This window comes from Mus musculus, chromosome 15 (assembly GCF_000001635.26).
Source record: "Mus musculus strain C57BL/6J chromosome 15, GRCm38.p6 C57BL/6J".
NCBI classification, from domain to species: Eukaryota; Metazoa; Chordata; class Mammalia; order Rodentia; family Muridae; genus Mus; species Mus musculus.
Window position 1 is genome coordinate 100695443 of NC_000081.6, and position 19696 is coordinate 100715138.

General features: G+C 52.7%; 1 protein-coding gene and 1 long non-coding RNA gene across 5 annotated transcripts in view; one reads left to right on the plus strand and one right to left on the minus strand.

The window, feature by feature from the left end:
• Window positions 1-19696, minus strand: part of Galnt6 (polypeptide N-acetylgalactosaminyltransferase 6) — a 39462-nt gene that overhangs the window by 5528 nt on the left and 14238 nt on the right. For all 4 annotated transcript variants that reach the window (NM_172451.3, NM_001161767.1, NM_001161768.1 and 1 more), the window contains exons 4-10: window positions 18654-18826; window positions 8669-8818; window positions 7906-8140; window positions 3675-3792; window positions 2336-2536; window positions 1677-1808; window positions 1105-1206 (exon numbers count right to left, since the gene is read on the minus strand). In NM_172451.3, coding sequence (NP_766039.2) covers window positions 1105-1206; window positions 1677-1808; window positions 2336-2536; window positions 3675-3792; window positions 7906-8140; window positions 8669-8818; window positions 18654-18826 — 1111 coding nt within the window. The remainder of the gene's footprint in view (window positions 1-1104; window positions 1207-1676; window positions 1809-2335; window positions 2537-3674; window positions 3793-7905; window positions 8141-8668; window positions 8819-18653; window positions 18827-19696) is intronic.
• Galnt6os lies at window positions 290-4128 on the plus strand. The gene is made up of 3 exons (XR_003951484.1): window positions 290-463; window positions 621-704; window positions 2313-4128. It is a non-coding gene; the product is annotated as a polypeptide N-acetylgalactosaminyltransferase 6, opposite strand (long non-coding RNA).

Here is a 19696-nt window from a genome sequence, read left to right on the forward strand (position 1 = left end):
CACGTTTTGGCAGTCTATTCAATACCCCAGGCTACTCTGCCTCTGCTCTGATTTTAAATCCCTCTTATATAACAGATCTGGTTACTGGATGCCTGAGGGACAGCAGATGGGTAGTGTGTTCATTAGTTTTTGTTACCTTGACACTAACTAGGGTCATCTGGAAGAAGAATCTCAACTGAGAAAACTCCCCCATCAGATTGGCTTGAGAAAACTCCCCCATCAGACTGGCCTGTGGGCAGGGCTGTAGGGCCTTTCTTGATTAATGATTGAAGTAAGAGGGCCCAGCCCACTGCCGGACGTGGCACTCCTGGGCAGGTGCTCCTGGTGGGTAGGAAGCAAGCTGAATACAAGCCTAGAGAACATGCCAGTGTGCTCTGTCTCTCTAAGGCCTCTGCTCCAGGTTCCTGCCCTGACATCTCTCCACAGTAGACTGTGATGTAGAAATGTGACATCTACCTGCCAGGTATGATGACATACTCCTTTAATCCCAGGATTCTGGAGGCAGAGGCAGGTTGGTCTCTGTGAGTTTGTGGCCAGCCTGGTCTACAGAGTGAGTTTCAGGACAGGCATGGCTAACAGTGAAACCCTGTGTCTAAAACCCTTTCCTCTTTTGGTTACAGTGTTTTATCACAGTGGTAGATGGCTAACTAAGGCAGGGGAGCATTAGTCACCCCTCAGGGAGTGCCCTGTGCCGTGGGGTCTGGGTAAGTATCCAGGATGTCAGTAGTGGCTGTCCAGGGGGTCACTACTTGGGGGAGTGGGGTAGCGTCAGAATGGCAGGTTCTGGCCAGGGGGGAATTAAGGATAAAAGCTGAGTGTGTACAGGTGTAGGTGAAACAGAAAGCATTCAAGAATTCTCCACAGGCCCCAGCAGCTAGCTTCACCCACAGCGCTCCCTGTTGGGTCCTCATCCTCTAGTGCTCAGCACAGTGCCAGCTCTGTGTCCCTGGTTCAGCTCATAGACCTTGCCTGTATGCCTCCTGCAGCAGAGGCGGTACCTCTTCCTGCACTGGGCCTCAGGAAAGCGAAATTAAAGGTAGAGGAGGCACCTGAGAGGGGACACATTTCTGTCGGGCCTACCCGGGCCGAGCACTGTTTCCCTACCTGATTGCCGCCGAGGTTGTGGCAGACATACATGATGAGAGGCTTTCCTCCCCGGTTGTTCTCGCCCACGTCCAAACACTGATTGGTGCCAAGATTCTTGATCTGCACAAAGGTAACACAGGGGAGCAGGATACAGCTCGGCTGGGTGAGGGCCCAACTGGAATGGCTTTCCCCTCTGTGTGTGAGCCCAGATGCCTGGAGCTAATAGCAAAGTGAGGCCCTGAGGATGGGCAGGGGAGGGCTGGGTGCCTTCTGTGGTAAAAGATGGGCAGCCCCTTAGGATGCTGAGCCCACGGGAGCTGACCCTCACTCAGCATCACCCCAGACTTGTTCAAAAGGCAGAGACAGCTGAAAAAGAGTTAAGCATGCCCAGCAGTGTGTATTAACATGTCTCCATGGGTATTCTCACACGTGGAACACTTAAAAACCACTACTCACAGATTCCTCCCTTCATTGGGTCCTTAACTGCTGGACGAACCCCCAAATCATCTCCCCCACCCTCCCAGCATGCCTTGTCTGTTCCTGGGCTGCATCGTCTTTGGGGTGCCACGGTGATGTGCAGGCTAACTTACGGCTCCATAGAAGGTGGGGTTCAGGTCGGGGACAAACATCTCTGGGTAGACATTGTGCAGGTACCAGGAGAAGTTGTGGCATCGTAGCTGCTCCCTGAGCCGAAGTCGCTCCGAGATGTCACCGAAGTTGTTCTGTCAACAAGTCAGTCCCCCAAAGGGTCAGTGTCACAGCTTGAGTCCTATTTGGGTTGTGGCAGCCCAGACAGCATGGAGCACTAGCTACTCTGTGCTGCTCAGTCCTACTCAACGGTGCCTCGTTGACACGCCGCAGTATCTGTCTTAGCATGGGGACCTCATCACCTCACAACATTCCCTTAAGCCCCGTGCCTCACTCCTCAGTCAGCTCTCCTGGTCTTCAATCAGAGCCCGTCAGAGCCATTCCTCTGGTGGCGGGGTTCTTCTCCCTGTCTTTTCCTTCCTTTTCTCCCCTCTAACAGATCTGGGACTCCCCCCCCCCCTCCACTCCACCCCCAGGGTTAGGGGCAACAGGGCTCCTTCTCTGAGCCCAGTGTGATGTTCACAGGACTTATAGACTTCTCAGAGATGAGGGGAAGCAGGAAGGTAGAGATGGGACTAGGACGGCCCTGCCGTTGGGAAGCTGACTAGGGGCCTGGAATCCCGCACTTCTCTCGCCAGCCACCCAGGCGCCTGTGTCTTACCTCCTGGACCATCTTTGCTGCCTGCAGATTTCTCCTGTAGAAAATCTTCTTATAGTCGTCCATCCAGACCTCAGCCAGGCGCACCTGATTGCGCGCAATGACACTGGTGCCCTTGGGGAAGGTGTGGGGACTCTTGGTACGGAACACGTGGCCGACCACCGAGCAGGGGATTATTTCCAGCTGGCCCCCACACTGCCACACCTGACGCAAAGAAGACAGGATGGGGCCTTCAGAAAGGGGAGGGACAGGCACGTTCCCCTCCCCCACCCCCCCAGGCAGGACTCTCCAGTTCCCAGGATATCAGGCCCCAGGTCCTAGATGGAAGTAAATGTTACCCTTTCTACCCCATTCTCGCCTGTGCTGGTTCCCTCTAGGGGTCTGATGCTACCACGGTTCACTTCAGAGAAGAGGCAGCTGGCTACTTCTACACTACGTTTATACGCTCAGCTCTGGTCACTGGACTCTGACCTGGAGATGTGGTAGCTTCCCCGGAAGGCACAGAAAGCCTGACCTCCCCCTGGATCAGAGCATCCGTCAGTGGCTTGTGCTCGCTGACCTTGGAGCGTGCCAGTTTCCGAGGAGAGATCCTGGGTCGGGGTGAGAGGTTCACTGAATGGTGTGAACCAGATACTGGCTGCTGGCCCCTCTCTAAGCCAGTGGGCTGGCTGGGGACATCTGTCCTACTGGTCTCTTTTGGGTGAGATACCTGCTACTAACTTTGCTATGGCAGCAACAGAAGTCCACAGTCACAGCTTGGTTAACACCAGAAGGCAACCGTGTGCTTAATATATGCCAGACACTGAGAGGTGACTCTGTTAATAGCTCATTTTCCTATTACTTGCCCACCGGCACAGGGATTCACGTGGCTTTTAGAAGCAACCCTTCCTGACCTATCTTGATTCGCCTCCTTCTTGGAATTCCATCAGAACTGGGTGCCACCTCTTGTCTCTCAGTTAGGGAGAGCTCACTGGAAGCACGTGGGGAATCCAAAGGCTCCCTGGGATGGGTGTCTCTGACTTGGGAAAAGGAGCCTGAGTTTTCCAATACGGAGGATGGTGACTCCCTGACCTGATTTCATTGTAGAATAGTCCGTTAGCTAAGTTGGATCCTATGGCTCCCATTATCCAAGAGGGAAGCTCTTGGATGTTCTGCCCTGTTACTTTGAGCAGTCAGTCTCATTGGCAGACACGTACTGGCCCTAGCAGGGAGAGTGGAGCCATGTCAGAAAGCCGACACCCTTTCAAGTCGGTTCCAGATCCAACTCCCTTGCAGCTACCACTGCCTGACAATGCCTGTGCACCCTTCCCTGAGGGGCTGGGATTTCCCTGCTCATCCTCACCCGGAAGGACATTTCCACATTCTCCCCTCCCCAGATCTCCATCTGGTTATCATAGGTACCGATGTGCTCAAAGTAGGCCTTGGAGATGGAGAAGAGGCCGCCGGCAAACGTCGGGGACCTGGCGGGAGATAGGGAGAGAGCACAGGTATCGTGAGTAGAGGCAGGTGGGGAGGGCTGGTGGCTGGCTTCCTCTCTGAGGCCTCCTACTTCAAGTCCTGCTCCTGCTGGCTCAGGCAGCCCCTCTGCTAAATACCACTGTGCCACCTCTCCTTCTAGAACTGGGCCTAGGAGAGAGGCAGTCAGCAACACTCTCTTAACTGGACTGGTCGGTTGATCAACTGGGGAAGTAGGAACCACCACCCAGCAGGGCCTGAGGGCATGGCTGCCATCTGGAGCTGGGGGAGGAGTCTATAGTGAGGGGGAGGAGTCTAGAACGAAGGGGAAGAGTCTAGAGAGGGGGAGGAGTCTAGAATGAAGGGGAGGAGTTTAGAATGAGGGGGAAGAGTCTAGAGGGAGAGGAGACTAGAAAGAGGGGAGGAGTCTCTCATGTTCTGTGTTGGTGTTAGTCACAGATCTGCCACCTTCAGAAGCCCCCTGAGACAGATTCCGCAAACGGGCAAGATTTAGACAGGAAGGGAAGTATGCACGTTGTCAGCTGGGCCGACCCCATTCAAAGTCAGCGTCTACATCCTTTCAGGGACCACATGGCCACAGCATCTGCTGGGACCTAGCCTGCTTCCAAGGGAAGCTGCCAGTTGTCTCGGACAGGGGACACTGGTGAGTGGAGGTGCCCCTGGTAACTGGGGGCAGGGGGAGTGAGAACTCGATATGGACTGTGAGGAGACTCCTAAGAGTTCTGGCTTTCACTGACCCACATCAAGACTGAACCAATGGAGAAGTCTTAGAGTCCAGCCATGGGGATTCCCTGGACGAGCTCTCGTCTTCCTGATGTTGCTTCTATAGCCATTATCTAGAAGGGATTTCAGTTGGGAAACCCTCACACTTGGGCTAGCTTTCCCTGCTGCCACTTCTATCTTCTTCCAGGGCTCCCAAGCCTGCCCAAGTAGCACCAGGAAGGCTCTGAGAACCCTAGAACTCCACATGAACACCCTGAAACTAGCCTGCTCTTGAGGGTATGAGAGGATTCCCAAGACGGAGGGCATCCCTGACAAATTAGCTTTGAGGGTAAATGCCACTCAGGAACTTCCCTGTAGACTCACGCCAACAGGTGGTAGCCTCTAAGAAACACCTGTGTATCCTGTCCTACTTCCTGGGACCCTGTGTCTCTTTTAGCTCTCACTTCTGCTCTCCATCGCTCTAAGAATGAACATGTGTGGTACCTCCAACAGTACTGCTGGAGAACCACCTCTCCAAGTGTTTCTAGCAAGCATTATGTGCTGCCAAGGCACCTGGGCCAAGTGACACATTCATCCTCAAACACTGGAGCTTTGTCCTCCAGTTGGACGCTCCTTGCAGAGGCCAGGACGTTAGTGATGGGTGGGAGCCAGGGCCCTGCCCTTAACTGTACAACTGTGTGCCTGGCCCTGGTTTGGGTGGGGTAAGAGTTTGTTGCTATACACACCAAACGAAGGCTCTTAGAGGGGCAGAGAGCCAGTAGGGAGTGCTGACTTCTTCCTCTTCCGTCTTCTTTCCTTTTGTTTTTCAGGATGGGGGCCTAACTATATAGTTGAGGCTGTACTGGAACTTTGTATTGATAGCTCAGGCTGGCCTAAAATCTATAACAATCAGGACAGGACAGCAGCACACAGAATCCGAACTGTAGGGCAACCGTGATGTCACCCCCAAACCCTTTAGCTGGAGATGAAGGTTTAAAACAGCAACGTGGGGGCTGGGGAGATGGCTGGGCAGCTAGCTTGCTAGCCATGCAGCTGTGAGGCACTGGTTTCCGATCCTGAAACCTCAGATAAACTCTAGGAAGGCACAGCAACCTGCCTGTTGCTCAAGCTCCCCTCAAGCTCAGAGGCTGAGGCAGGATCCCCAGAGCAAGCTGGCTAGCAACCCCAGCTACGCCGGAGTTCTGGGTTTAACTGGATCAATGAACAAGGTGGAAGATCAATTAAGAATGACTCCCAACATCAACCTGGGGTACAGAAACACACAGCAGAAGTACCCACCTACACGTGTGCCCACACACATGCTAAAACATGTGTATGTGCAGATAGACAGGCAGACACACGCCCACACCCACACAGATGAAAAGTAGAAAACAGTCTGTAGGGTTTGGGCAGGCAGGGAACAAGAGCGGCGAGCCTCCGTGGGCTTTAAGCAGCACATTAGCTTTCTGCTATCTAGCCGACTGCTTGCTTTCAAAGGCTCTACAGCAGCGGTTCTCAACCCTTCGGGGGCCACACATCAGATATCCTGCATGTTAGACATTTACATTACAATTCATAACAGTGGCAAAACTGTAGCTATGAAGTAGCAAGATAATTTTATGGTTGGGGGTCCCCACAACATGAGGCACTGTATTAAAAGGTTGCAGCATTGGGAAGGCCAGGAACCACTGCTCTATGAAGAATGTTTTGTTTTGTTTTGTTTTGTTTTGTTTTGTTTTGTTTTGTTTTGTGGAGACAGGGTCTCTCAAGGCGGCCTTGAGCTGGATAGCCAAGGATAACCTTGAATTTCTGATATTGTCTTCCCTCTCAGAGGTGGGTTTGCAGATAGGCACTATCAGGCTCCGTTTGGTATTCACATTTTAAAACAATTATAAAAGACACAAAGCCTCACCTCCCCCAAAGAACACCAATAGACTATGTAGGTGGCTGGGAAAGACTATTAGGATGTGGCCCTTGAATTAAAAGTTCAGGGCAACTGTAAAAAGTTTCAACCTGTGTTTGTTCATTCTCCCCCACCCGCCCCACCCTCCCTCACCCGCCCCTGCCACACCCCTGCCCAGACTGAGCCTAGGGCTTTGTACTTGCTATGCGCATGCTCAGCTGCTGACCATGTAGCTATATCTCAGAACCTTGAACGCTTTGCTTTTGAGACTCGGTTCTCACCGAATTTCCCAGGTGAGCCTTGAACTCAAGGTAGCCCAGATAGTCCTTGAATGTGTGATCCTCTTGTCTCAGCCTCCTGAGAAGCTGGGATTCTGTGCTGGATAGTTTTAGCTTGACACAAGCTAAAGGGAGGGGAGGGAGCCTCAGTTAAGAAAATGCCTCCAGGGGCTGGAGAGATGGCTCAGTGGTTTTAAGAGCACTGACTGCTCTTCTAAAGGTCCTGAGTTCAATTCCCAGCAACCACGTGGTGGCTCACAACCATCTGTAATAGGATCTGACGCCCTCTTCTGGTGTGTCTGAAGATAGCAACAGTATACTCACATATATACAATAAATAAATCTTTGGAAGGAAGGAAGGAAGGAAGGAAGGAAGGAAGGAAGGAAGGAAGGAAGGAAGAAAGAAAGAAAGAAAGAAAGAAAGAAAGAAAGAAAGAAAGAAAGAAAGAAAGAGAGAAAGGGATGGCAGTGCCATCCCTTGGCTGGTAATCCCTGGTGGGGGATTAGCAACTTCTATAAGAAGGCAGGCTGAGCAAGCCAGAGGAAGCAGTCCAGTAAGCAGTGCCATGGTCTCTGCACCAGCTCCTACCTCCAGGTTCCTGCCCTGTGTGAGTTCCTGCCCTGACTTCCTTCAGTGATGAACAGTGATATGGAAGTATAAGCTGAATAAACCCTTTCCTCCCTACCTTGCTTTTGGCCACAGTGTTTCATCAAGGCAATAGAAACCCTAAGACAGATTACAAGCATGTACCACCAGGCCCAGCACCTATTTTCCGGGAGCCCATGCATGTGTACCTATCACAATGCTTGTTCAACACTGCCCCCCCCCCTCCCCAGCGTCTCTCACAGGCTCTGTAAGCAGAGACCCCAGCCTTCTAGGCATTGGGATCAAGGAATGGTGTGAAGACACAGTGCAGGGACAGCCCGGCAGACAGCCAGGTAAACTGGAGCAAGCTGTCATGGTGCGAGGCTCTGGGTCACACAAGGATGGGTCCTTGCCTACCCTGTGCTAGCTGCAGGATCTGAGGTCACCTGCTTGCTGCCACTGGCTTCCTGAGTCTCACCTGGAAGAACAGGCTAGCCAAAGGACCCACGTTATAGGGAGTGTGGTTTGACAAAGCACCTAGCAGATGCTGGTGTGGGATGGCACCGGTCCCCGGAGGCGAGTGGGTGGGCGCCAGGGTGGGGATCAGCAGCACTCGGTGAGTCCTTACTTGATGGGGTAGGTCTCATCCTTGCGTCTCTGCTTCTCGTGCTCAGGAAGCATTTCCCAGCCGAAGGTCAGGCTCCAGTCGAAGTTGCCCCGGCTGTGGGCTTTGCCTCTCTGTACTGGTCTGGAGAATTGGAAGGTATTAAGGTCGATGGTGACGATGTCTGGGCTCACCACCGCTGTCTTGTCTTCAGCAATTCGAGCCAGGAGGGGCTCCAGCCAGCCGTGAAAACACTCACCTGCAGACCCAGGCAAGAAGGTGAAGGTAAGGGGAGCCAAGCCACAGCTGAACCCTCTATCCTCAGAGGAAACTGAGAAAATGGGGTACAGGGAGGGAGGAGAGGGTGCACAGTGGGGGGCACAGGACATCTCCTGACTGGCAGAGGTGGCTTTGGCAGGAGGATGGTAGGTAGGCTTTGAGCAACTTGCCAGCACAGACCAGTGCAAATCGCCACGGACCTGGAGAGATTGCCTCCAGGGTTTCCAGCCCCCACCCCGGTGTAGGCTCCAAGATTGGCTCTCCCTCCTCCAGGACTTGTGTGTGTCAACTCCCACTGTAGAACAACTCTCCCCCGCACACTCGCCAGCCTTTGGGGGGTCTTTTTCCTTTCCTTGTTTCCAGTGGGGCAGGGGCTTCTCCTCAGGGCGCTCAGGGAAACTGTGATCACTGTGCAGGGCCAGCTAATCTGAGTACCAAGCCCCTACTAAAACACAAGGACAGGATGGCCCCAGCCCCTCCTGGCACCGGGTGGGCGTGTCCTACTCACAGTGGGCGTCCAGGAACGTGAGCACCTCTGCCTGCGCCACGCTGGCCCCCAGCAGCCTGGCTGTGATGAGCCCCTTCCGCTCCCGCTGCCGAACCACGCGCACGATCTGCAGCTGCTGAACGTACTGCTCCAGCCTCTCCTTCAGGTGCTCTGGAAGGGACACGGCCACTGTGACCAGCACCTCACTAATCCCTTGTGGGTATTACCCCCAAGTACTCCCCAAAAACTGCCCACAGAAGGTGAGGGCAGAGATGGAAAGACAGGCAGGTGGGAAACCCTGTCTGTGGCCAGGCCCCCTTGAGAACAGGCTTGCCAGCACCAACGTCTGTGGCCATCTTCCCCCATCCCCCACTCCTTGAGGTGTTGGGAATTTAAGCCAGGGCCAAGTGCTCCACCACTAAGCTACACTGCCCCGCACAGGCCTAATCTTTGACTTTATGCCCTGTGTATGGGACTCTTCAGGGAGAGTAAAACAAGCCAAGCAGATTTAAAATACTAAAAGAGACTGTGGGTAATGTTCAGCGGTAGGCGCCTGCCTAGTGTGGGGGCTTCTTTTGGCCACAGTGGATAGAGATACATTCCTAAGGACCCTGGGACTCCATCTGAAATCCTCAGGACACAGAACATAGTTTTACTTCAAAGGACTCCATTTGGAGCATCCTCCATCTTATGTCTTAACTGTTAAGTTTGACGGTCCTGGAACCTGCTCTGTAGACCAGACTGGCCTCAGATTCCCCCTGCCTCTGCCTCCCCCGTGCTGCAATTAAAAAGACATTGTATCACTTCATCCAGCTTCTGTTTTTTGAAAAAAGATTGTCAAAATTATGCACATGTGTGTATGTCTGTGTTAAAATTACACACGTAGCCGGGTATGGTGGCACACACCTTTAATTCCAGCACTCCAGAGGCAGAGGCAGGCGGATTTCTGAGTTCGAGGCCAGCCTGGTCTACAGAGTGAGTTCCAGGACAGCCAGGGCTACACAGAGAAACCCTGTCTCGAAAAAAAAAAAATGCACGTGTGTGTGTATGTGTGTGTGTGTGTGTGTGTGTGTGTGTGTGTGTGTGTGTGTGTGTGTCTGTGCCCGCAAGTACAATGATGCAGAGGATGTCGGATCCCTTGGAGCTGGAGTTAAGAGGCAGGTTTGAGGCGCCCAGTGTGCCAATCTTGGGTCCTCCAGAAACCCAGTGTATGCTTTTAATTCCTGAACAGTCCCTCCAGCCCTCCCCTAGTTCTTAACTGTAGAATGGAGGCGCATGCTGTTTTGGCAGTGGAGGATGTCTCTGACAATTGTGTCCTTCCCTTCCGATTGTGGGTTCACAATTGGGCCTTCCTCTGTACACAATGCTTTGTAAGTCACAATATCAAACACACACACACACACTTGAACACCTACTATGTGCCAGTCACTAATGCAGGTGTTTTCATGCTGGCTTCATTTCCCCATCTCTCTATTGTTGTCACTAATATCAAAGACACACACACATACACCCAAATACCTGAGCACCTACTATGTGCCAGTCACTAAAGCTGGTGCTTTCACACTGACTTCATTTCTCCATCTCTCTATGAAGCTTACACTGTGGAACAGGGCATACCTACCTACCCTAGGGTTAACAGACAAAGTCAAGACTTGGAGCTCAGGTTATCCTAGTTACCATGATGACAACAGGATCCTAACCAGCCTTTGTGAGAAGATATACCTCCTCCAGGAGCCAAGAGGGCACCCACAGGGACTTAACAAGCATGAGCAGCTTGGGTTGAGGGGATCTCTTGCCCCCACCCAACCCCTCCTAAGTTATCTCCAGTCTTTATGCTTCTCCCTGTGCCAGACCCCAAGGAGAAGAGTGTGAAAGGGATTTATTCCGCCAAGCTCCCCTTTGGTTACTGCCTGGGAGAGCAGAGCCCCAGGGAAAGAAACTACAATTTGAAACTTGAGCTCTTCTGCTTTGTCTTCTCCAGTCCTCCTGGTAGGCAAGTGTCCCTGACCCACTAGCCTTGCAAATGAAACACTTCAGGCAGTCACCCGAGAGGGGGACTTGTCTTACTCCAGAAACGGAGCCACTTGTCTCTGGTGCCAGAATCTGGCTGCTCCAATTTAGCCTTCTATGGTGGCTTCAACACTGCAATGACTTAGCAAGTGTCTGCAATGCACTGTGCGATGCTGGACCCTGGCCTTCGTAGGGAAGGCCTGCCGTCATGGGACATGTGAGCCACAACCCGGCCACAACCTGGTGTTGCTGACAGGAAGGGAGGAACCCAGCTGGGCCTTCATCCTCTCAGCAGCTCAGCGGAAGCCTCCCTGAGACCCCACTTAGTTCCCCAGAGGAAGCCTTGGTGGAGATAACTCACGGGCAAGCATCACAGGAAGCGGGCTGTGTGGTTAGACAGTGAGAAGCACTGAGCTGTGACTTCAAGGGCCCTGTGCTATACAGCTCTCCCACGCCTTCCTTCTAGTCTCAGGAGGCTGGGCTAGAGGCTGCAGGTTCTGGTCCTCAGGCCCTTGAAGGACAGTCAGACAACTCTCTGCAACAGTCCTCTGTCTGTCTATCCTACCTGCTGTTTGTCCCACCTCTGGAGTTACTGGAAAAAAAAGACCCAGGAAAGAATATAGCACAGCTGAGTAAGAGACAGGAGGGCCAGCATATGGTCCCTCAGGCTTAGTTGCCATGGTCTGCCACTACCACCCAACCTTACTCCTCAGGTCAAGAGGTAAATGCCCCTTTCTTCTACCCCATGCAGCTCACGGCTCACATGGCACAGCCCCATGGCTCATACTACACAGCCCATGGCTCACACTCCACAGCCCATAGCTCACACTCCACAGCCCATGGCTCACACTGCACAGCCCATGGCTCACACTACACAGCCCATAGCTCACACTTTGCAGCCCATGGTTCACACTGCACAGCCCATGGCTCACACTGCACAGCCCATGGCTCACATGCACAGCCCATGGCTCACACTGCACAGCCCATGGCTCACACTGCACAGCCCATGGCTCACATTCACAGCCCATGGCTCACATGCACAGCCCATGGCTCACACTGCACAGCCCATGGCTCACACTCCACAGCCCATGGCTCACACTGCACAGCCCATGGCTCACACTACACAGCCCATAGCTCACACTTTGCAGCCCATGGCTCACACTGCACAGCCCATGGCTCACACTGTACAGCCCATGGCTCACACTGCACAGCCCATGGTTCACACTGCACAGCCCATGGCTCACATTCACAGCCCATGGTTCACACTGTGCAGCCCACAGCTCACACTGCGCAGCCCATGGCTCACACTGCACAGCCCATGGCTCACATGCACAGCCCATGGCTCACACTGTGCAGCCCACAGCTCACACTACACAGCCCATGGCTCATACTGTGCACCCAGGACTTCCCTCCTAACTTCGCAGTCTTCACTTGGATGTCTGACAGAAAGCTAACTTACCTCAAACCTGAACAAAACTCTGCACCTCAGTCCATGCCCTACCCCATATCCCCACATGACCTCAGCACCAGCACCCGTTATCCACTCCACCCTGAGCCAAGCTGAGTTCTCCCTGCCCCTTCCCTACCGGATTAGTTTTTAACCTGTTCCTATGGTCGCCTTAGTTATAACAGTCAACTGCTCTTCCAGACTCTTCTCCATATTGTCTCCCAGAATGTTCTAGATATGGAAGCAACCTTAAACTGCAGTTTTCTGGCCTGGGAGGCAGAGGCAGGTGGATCTCTGAATTTGGGGCCAGTCTGGTCTACGAGTGAGTTCCAGGACAGCCAGGGCTACACAGAGAAACCCTGCCTTGAAAAACACCAAAACCAAACCAACCAAGCAACTAAACACCACCACCACCGTGCCTGCAGGTTCCTCTGTCTCTTTACTGTCTGATGGTGCTGGAGCCAGAGTTCAGAGCCTCGGGCATGCCAGGTTGAGTGCTCTGCCACAGGACATTGCCCTAGCTCCAGAGCTCTCCCTACTTTCTCTTCAGAGTCTCTCAGCCAGGACAGCCTCCAACTCTTTATTTTTCCTTTTTTTTTTTTTTTTTTTTTTTTGAGTTTCAAATAAAAATACTTTGTGATGTTTCTGCTTGCATGTATGTCTGTGCATCACGTTATATATGCATTATGCTATGTGTCATTTCTGTGGAGGCCAAAAGAAGGTGTTGGATCCCCTAGAGTAGGAGTTGTGACCAGCCAGGTGGCTGCTGGGAATGTAGCCTAGGTCCTCGGAAAGAGCAGCCAGTGCTCATAAGTGTCGAGTCATCTCTCCTTCAGGCCTTGGCCTCTCTCCTGCCCCTGGTTTCAAACCCGCCCTGAGTGTCTGATCCTTCTGTGTCCACCTCCGGTACCCTGGCATTACACACATGTGGCATCATGCTCGGTTAATGCCATGCTATAGGTTGAACCCAGGACCTTGTGCATGCTAAAGCAAGCACTGTACTGACTGAATTATATTCTTGGCTCCCTCCTCCCCCTCCCCCTGCCCCTCCTTCCTTCTTCCTATGCCTCAGAGTTATCACTTAAAACTGTCAATCAGATCATTTGTGAGCTTGGCTTTTTTTTTTTTTTTTTAAAGACACGGTGTCACTATGTGGTCCAGGCTGGACTCAGGCTCCAAGTATCAAATACTCATATAATCATGGTTACAGGGCTGCTGTGGGGCACCTGGGTAGGAGGACAGAAAGCAGGAACACTGTCCCTCAGAGACACAGCCCTTGTGTGTGTGTAATAAGAACCGGTTAATCTGATCAAACAGTCAAATGTGTGGGCAATTTTATCCTGTGTGGACAGACGTGCAAAGGTTGGTTTTCTGTTCCCCAGGTAACAGCACTCAGCGTCAGGCCTGAGGAAGGGTTTTGGATAGCGTGTCTCTAGGATCACATGCAGACATGTGACGATGAATGTCACCATGGGCAAGGACATTCCTCCAGTCAGGGAAATAGCACACATTCTCAAATCAGGGCCCAGAAAACGAAGGGGACGAGCTAGAGTTCTTGGGTGAGAATTTAGAGAGGACAGATGTATCCTTAAGAGCGAGGGGGCGGGGCTAGAGACACAGCTCCACGATTAGGAATTCTGGATGCTCTTACAGAGGACCCAGGTCTGATCCCCAGAGGACCCAGGTCTGATCCCCAGAGGACCCAGGTCTGATCCCCAGCATCTTCAAGGAAACCCTCAACCATCTGTAACTCCAGTTCCAGGGAATCTCCTGGCCTCTGAGGGCGCCAGGTGCATACATGGTACACAGACATACATGCAGGCAAGACATTTATACACAGAAGGAAAATGAGGCGGAGGCGGAGGAGGAAAGAGGAGAAGGAAGGAAGAGGAGGAGGAGGAGAAGAGGAAGGAGGAGGAAGAAGAGGAAGAAGAGGAGGAGGAAGAGGAGGAGGAGGAGCCCCAGGCAAACAAAGGAGGTGAACAGAAAGAACACAGGTCTGGAATCTGGAGACGGCTCCGTGGTAAGAGCATGCTCTGCCCTTGCAGAGTGGACCGCAGTGTGGATCCCAACACCTGCATGAGATGCTGCTCAGAACCACCTGGAACTCCATCTCCAGGGGATCCTCTGGCTTCCTAGGGCACCTGCACTCACGTGTTAATACCCTCACCCAGTCACACATGTATATGTAATACATATGGTTAAAAATTATACATACACACAGACAGAGAGACAGACACATGCATGCACTCGTGCGCGCGCGCGCACACACACACACACACACACACACACACACTGTATTTAAGAACACAGGCCATGGCTTGTGAGATGGCTCAGCAGGTAAGAGCACCCGGACTAATCTTCCGAAGGTCCTGAGTTCAAATCCCAGCAACCACATGGTGGCTCACAACCATCCGTAACAAGATCTGACTCCCTCTTCTGGTGTGTCTGAAGACAGCTACAGTGTACTTACATATAATAAATAAATAAATCTTAAAAAAAAAAAAAAGGAACACAGGCCAGCTGACTGCTATGAAAAGGTGCCATCCTGGCTGGTCTTTCTCTCCCTCCCTTTCCCTTCCTTTTGTCAACTTGACACAAGCTAGAGCTATCTGAGAAGGATCCAAAATTGAGAAAATGACTCCATAAGATTGGCCTGTAGACCAAAGCCTGTGGGACAGTTTCTTAGTGATGGATGTGGGAGGAGCCAGATGACTGTGGGTGATGCCACCCTTGGTCAGGTGGTCCTGGGTTATATAAGCAGGCTGAGCAGGCTGTGCAAAGAAAGCCAGTAAGTAGTGTGTCTACAACCTCGGCTTCAACTCCTTCCTCTGGGTTCCTGCCTTGGGACTCTCCTTCATGGTGGACAACAACTAGAAGCTGAAACAAACCCTTTCTTTTGGGTTCATTTGGTTTGTTGAAACAAACAAGCCAAAAGCAACAACAAAAAACCATGTTTTTGGTCATGGTGTTTTATCGAAGCAATAGAAATTCCAGCTATGACAGAAACTGGTACTAGGAATGGGGTTTTAGGGAAATGAATGTGTGTTGACAGCCTGAGCCTTGTTATAGCAACTTAGAAGCCAATGCTGAGAGCAGCATAGACGATGGAGGCCTGGCCTGTGAGGTTCCACAGGGGAGTCTGAGGGTCCCTCTAACATTATACTGGGGCCATGAAATAGTCTGAGTTAGAAGCCAATGCTGAGAGCAATGTAGATGATGGAGACCTGGCCTGTGAAATTCCACAGGGGAGTCTCTAACATTGTACTGGGGCCATGAGATATTCTGAGTTAAGGATCTGTGTTTCTGGTCAGCTACGGGTGAAGACCTGGCTGTGATTAATGAGAAACCAGAACCACTCATGTGAAACCTTTGCTTGCTAGGACGATGGATACTGGTCAGCTGGGGCTAAAGATGTGGCCTTGATTAAGAGGCCAGAGTCACTGAAGCAAACTCTTCTGGGGAGGGTTTCCTTAGGGTCGTCACACAGAAGCTGTGGTGCTGGCAGCTGAACCTGCTCATGTGTCAGCGTCACCCAGGCTCATGTGTCAGCCTTTTACTGGTGTTAAAGGCATGAAGGGGTCATGGAGAGCAACTGGGGCTTGGCATTGTGAGAGGCCAGGGGAGGTCGCTGCTGCTTCAGTGTCTGAAGCTGTCCCAGGATTGAAGGGGTCACGGACAGTTGCTGAGGCTTGGACCAAGTCAGGGTCCTGGAACTGAGCCCAAGAAGAGCTACTGGTGAAAGTACAGCCCGGTTGTGTGCAGACCCCAGCATTTTGGAAATGCCAATACCACACAAGACAGCCATAATGGTAGCAGCAGCTGTGGAGTGGAGCTGGCTTGAGCCCATGAGAGGAGCCAACTGTATATGGCGGAGCTAGAGAAACGGAGCTGGAGTCCAGAAGACCATGAGTTCTGGATGTCAGACCACGAGTTGTTTACACTTCTAGACTTGGGTTTTGCTTGGGCCTGATTGTGGCTGTGCCCTGACTCTTCCCTCTGAGAGTCTTTAACTCCTTTTCGATTTCCCAGAAACCCACCATTATGAGCACTGCTGCAAGCAAGCCCCTCCCTGTCCAGAAGCCTCGCGGGCCTAGCACTTGCCAACCAGACTCGCTGTAACCTCGTTGCTCGGGTTGCCAAGAGCCTGTCTTCCCTGGGAACATGAGAGCTCCCTGGTCAAGGGGGTTCAACAGAGTCCATTCCCAGCCCCCACTTCCACCACCCCAATCTCCTGCGGCATCATTCCCAACCCAGGCCAAGAACGGCTGGAGAGGTAGGAGAGCCAGCAGCTCTGGCAGGAGCAGGAAGCATGAGCACAGGTCCCCGGTGACGCCTCATTTCTATCAGGAGATGCCTGTGAGGACCAGCTTGGTTAGGTTAACTGAAGCAGGAAGAGCCGCCCACTGTGGGTGGCATCATTCCCTGGCTTCCTGGACCATAGAACATGAGCTGAGCACTGGGCTCCCCTGCTCTCTGCTGTCGCTTCTTTTTACAATTTATTTACGTATTATGTCTACCATGTTCAGCCTACACGTATGCCTGCACACCAGAAGAGGGCACCAGACCTCACTGCAGGTGGTTGTGGGTCACCATGCGGTTGCTGGGACTTGAACTCAGGACCTCTGGAAGAACAGACAGTGCTTTTAACATCTGAGTCATCTCTCCAGGCCCTGCTTGCTTGCTTGTCTGCTTGCTCGCTTGCGCGCTCTCTCTCTCTCTCTCTCTGCTATATGCCCAGCTGCCTCTACCACAGTGAACCAAAACCTTTACTTCAAGGTCAAATTAACCCTTTCTCTCTTGAATTGCTTTTTTTGGAGTGTTATTTAAAGACTCAGTTTTTTTCCTGGGTGCCTGGGTGTTCTGCCTGCATGCACACCTGTGCTCCATGTACACGCCCACGGAGCCAGATGAGGGCATCAGATCCCACAGAAATGGAGTTACAGACAGTTGTACGCTATCATGTGGGTGCTGGGAATCGAACCTGGGACCTCCAGAGGAGCAGCCAGTGCTCTTGACAGCTGAGCTATCTTTCCAGTCTCTCCTCAGGGTGCTTCATGATAGCAACAGAAAGAGAACCTGTTTACTATGCAAAGTCCTGGGTTTGATCCTAGCATCTGAACTTCCCCCACTCCCTTTGCCCATCTCCCATCCCCTACCCCTACCTGCTCCCCACCCCCCTTCACCCACCCCTTGAATCCTTCCAATCTTATTTCCTATGATGAACCAAAATTTCAGCCACACTCAGTCTCCCCAACAAACAAGCTCCTGTCTCTAGGACTGGGCTCACAACATCCTCTCTTACAGGAATGCTCTCTGCCTAAAGTTCCGTCCTCAGACACTCAGCTTTTAAGGCCCAGCTCCAGCCCCCATTATGAAGCAGTCATAGCCACACCAGGCAGACATAAAATCTGGGCACACACTTCCACAATGCACTCTCTTCCTACACACAAATACAGACAGAGCGTGTCCATCCCCCCCTCCCCATGCCAGTCCTGCTGCTCCCCACCTCACATCTTGCCTACAGGAAGGGGTCAAGTGCGCCCATTTGCAGGGAAGGAAAGTGGAGTTGAGAGAGGTCCGGCGCAGAGTCAGAGCTCGATTTGATCTCCCAGGGTTGAACTCTCAAGTCCACGTCATTTCAGATTGGCTAAAGGAGTGCTCTAAACCTTTATCAGCTTCCTCAGGGGACCTTTCTATTTTCCTCGTCCCTATGTCTAGGCCAGAGCTGGGTCCTGAATACTATGGAATTGATGGGAAGGTGAAAGATGGTGAGCGACCTCCCCTGTTAACAATTAGGGCCGGAAGGGCTTCCCAGGGGAAGCCTAACAGAGAGATCCAGCAGAGCTGGAAACCAGGAAGGCCCTCCCAGCCAGCCGTCCTCTCTTCTCCTCTCCTCCATCCCTCCCCCCCCCCAACCGACCTTTCTTTCCTTATTTAGCTTATGTGCTGTTTGTACACTCAAATCACAGCCCTCAGGTAGAGTTGGTAGCCTGTGGGGCTCGGGGTTCAAACTCAGGTCAACAGGCTTGGGCATCAAGTGCAGTTACTTGGTAAGCCACTTTGCTGGTCCTCTTTCACCTCTGAGTTAGGGATGCATGTGACCTCCAACAGGGAATGTGGAGGCCCTTGCTGCCCTGAGTGGTGTGGATGAGTTCCAGGCTCTAGGGCTATGGCCTGTATGCTCCATCCCACCTTCTTCTTCTGCCTTTATGAAAGGGGCAATTCAAAGCTGCAGGACCCACCCTTCCTCAGACTTGCCAGTCCCACCCCTCCTCAGGCCTGCCAGCCTCACCCCTCCTCGGACCCGCCAGCTTCACCCCTCCTCGGACCTAACAGCCCCACTATCCCTCAGTCTGCCCCCAGCCTCACTCCTCCTCAGACCAGCGAGCCCCACCCCTCCTCAGACCTGCCAGCCTCACCCCTCCTCGGACCCGCCAGCTTCACCCCTCCTCAGACCTAACAGCCCCACTATCCCTCAGTCTGCCCCCAGCCTCACTCCTCCTCAGACCAGCGAGCCCCACCCCTCCTCAGACCTGACAGCCTCACCATCTGTGCTGGCGTCATCCACGAGGATGATTTCCTTCAGCAAGATGGCAGGGCTGGTGTGCAGGACGCTGTATACTGTGCGCAGCAGAGTGGACCAGGCTTCGTTGTGGAACACAATGATCACGCTGGTGGTGGGCAGTGGCGGGCAGCGCCGGAACTTCTGGTCAACACACCTGGACCGACGGAAGGATGGACACAGCTAAGTCCCAGGGGGGAGGGGTGAAGACCCACGAGAGGAAAGGAAAGATATCTGTCTAAAGCTCTCCAACCATCCCCCCAACCCCCTTACCCGGGAGCACAGGTGTGCACGCCCAATCACCAATCTCCACCCCCCCATCCCACCCCACCCCCGTCGTGCCTGGGAATAACTGCTCATCTTCTGCGGCTACATCCTCCTACCTTCCATGCAAGTAACTAGCCAGCCCCCTCCAAAACCAGCCTCTGCACTAGCTCTGTGTCCTAAGGTGATGCTCAGGCCCCACCCCTGCCCCTGCCCCCAAGTTTTACACTTTGCTCTCAGGCCAGGTATTCCCTCGGCTAACTCATTCTGCACCTTGAACACTGCACAGTTCGTGATCTGGTCCAGAGGTTCCAGGGGGCCGAGTCATTAAGGGCAAATGTTCAGTTGAGGACAGTGATTATAGTCACTATTGTGAGGAAAAGGTCCTTCCGGTTCCCACTTCCCTTCTAAGCCCTCTCCGAATCCTTGTGATCTGACTCTACCAACACTGGCAACTTCCGGGCCCTTCCGCAATGATCTCCAGCAACCATTGTGCGACACCTGGCTATCCTGCCATCTAGACTCGGTAAGGACTTGGGTCCCCAGTTTCAAGGACCACACAGCTGAACACCCTTTTTGTTTTGTGGAGATGGGGGGGTGTGTCTCCCACTGAAAACCAGTGCTCTCACATTTGCAATTCTCCTGCCTCAGCCTCTGAAGTACTGGGATTATAGACTTGTGATACCAGATCCAGTTTCCCTGACACTCGGATTCAGTCCTTGTCAGGAAGCTGTTGTATGGACCAGCCACGGAACTTCTGGAG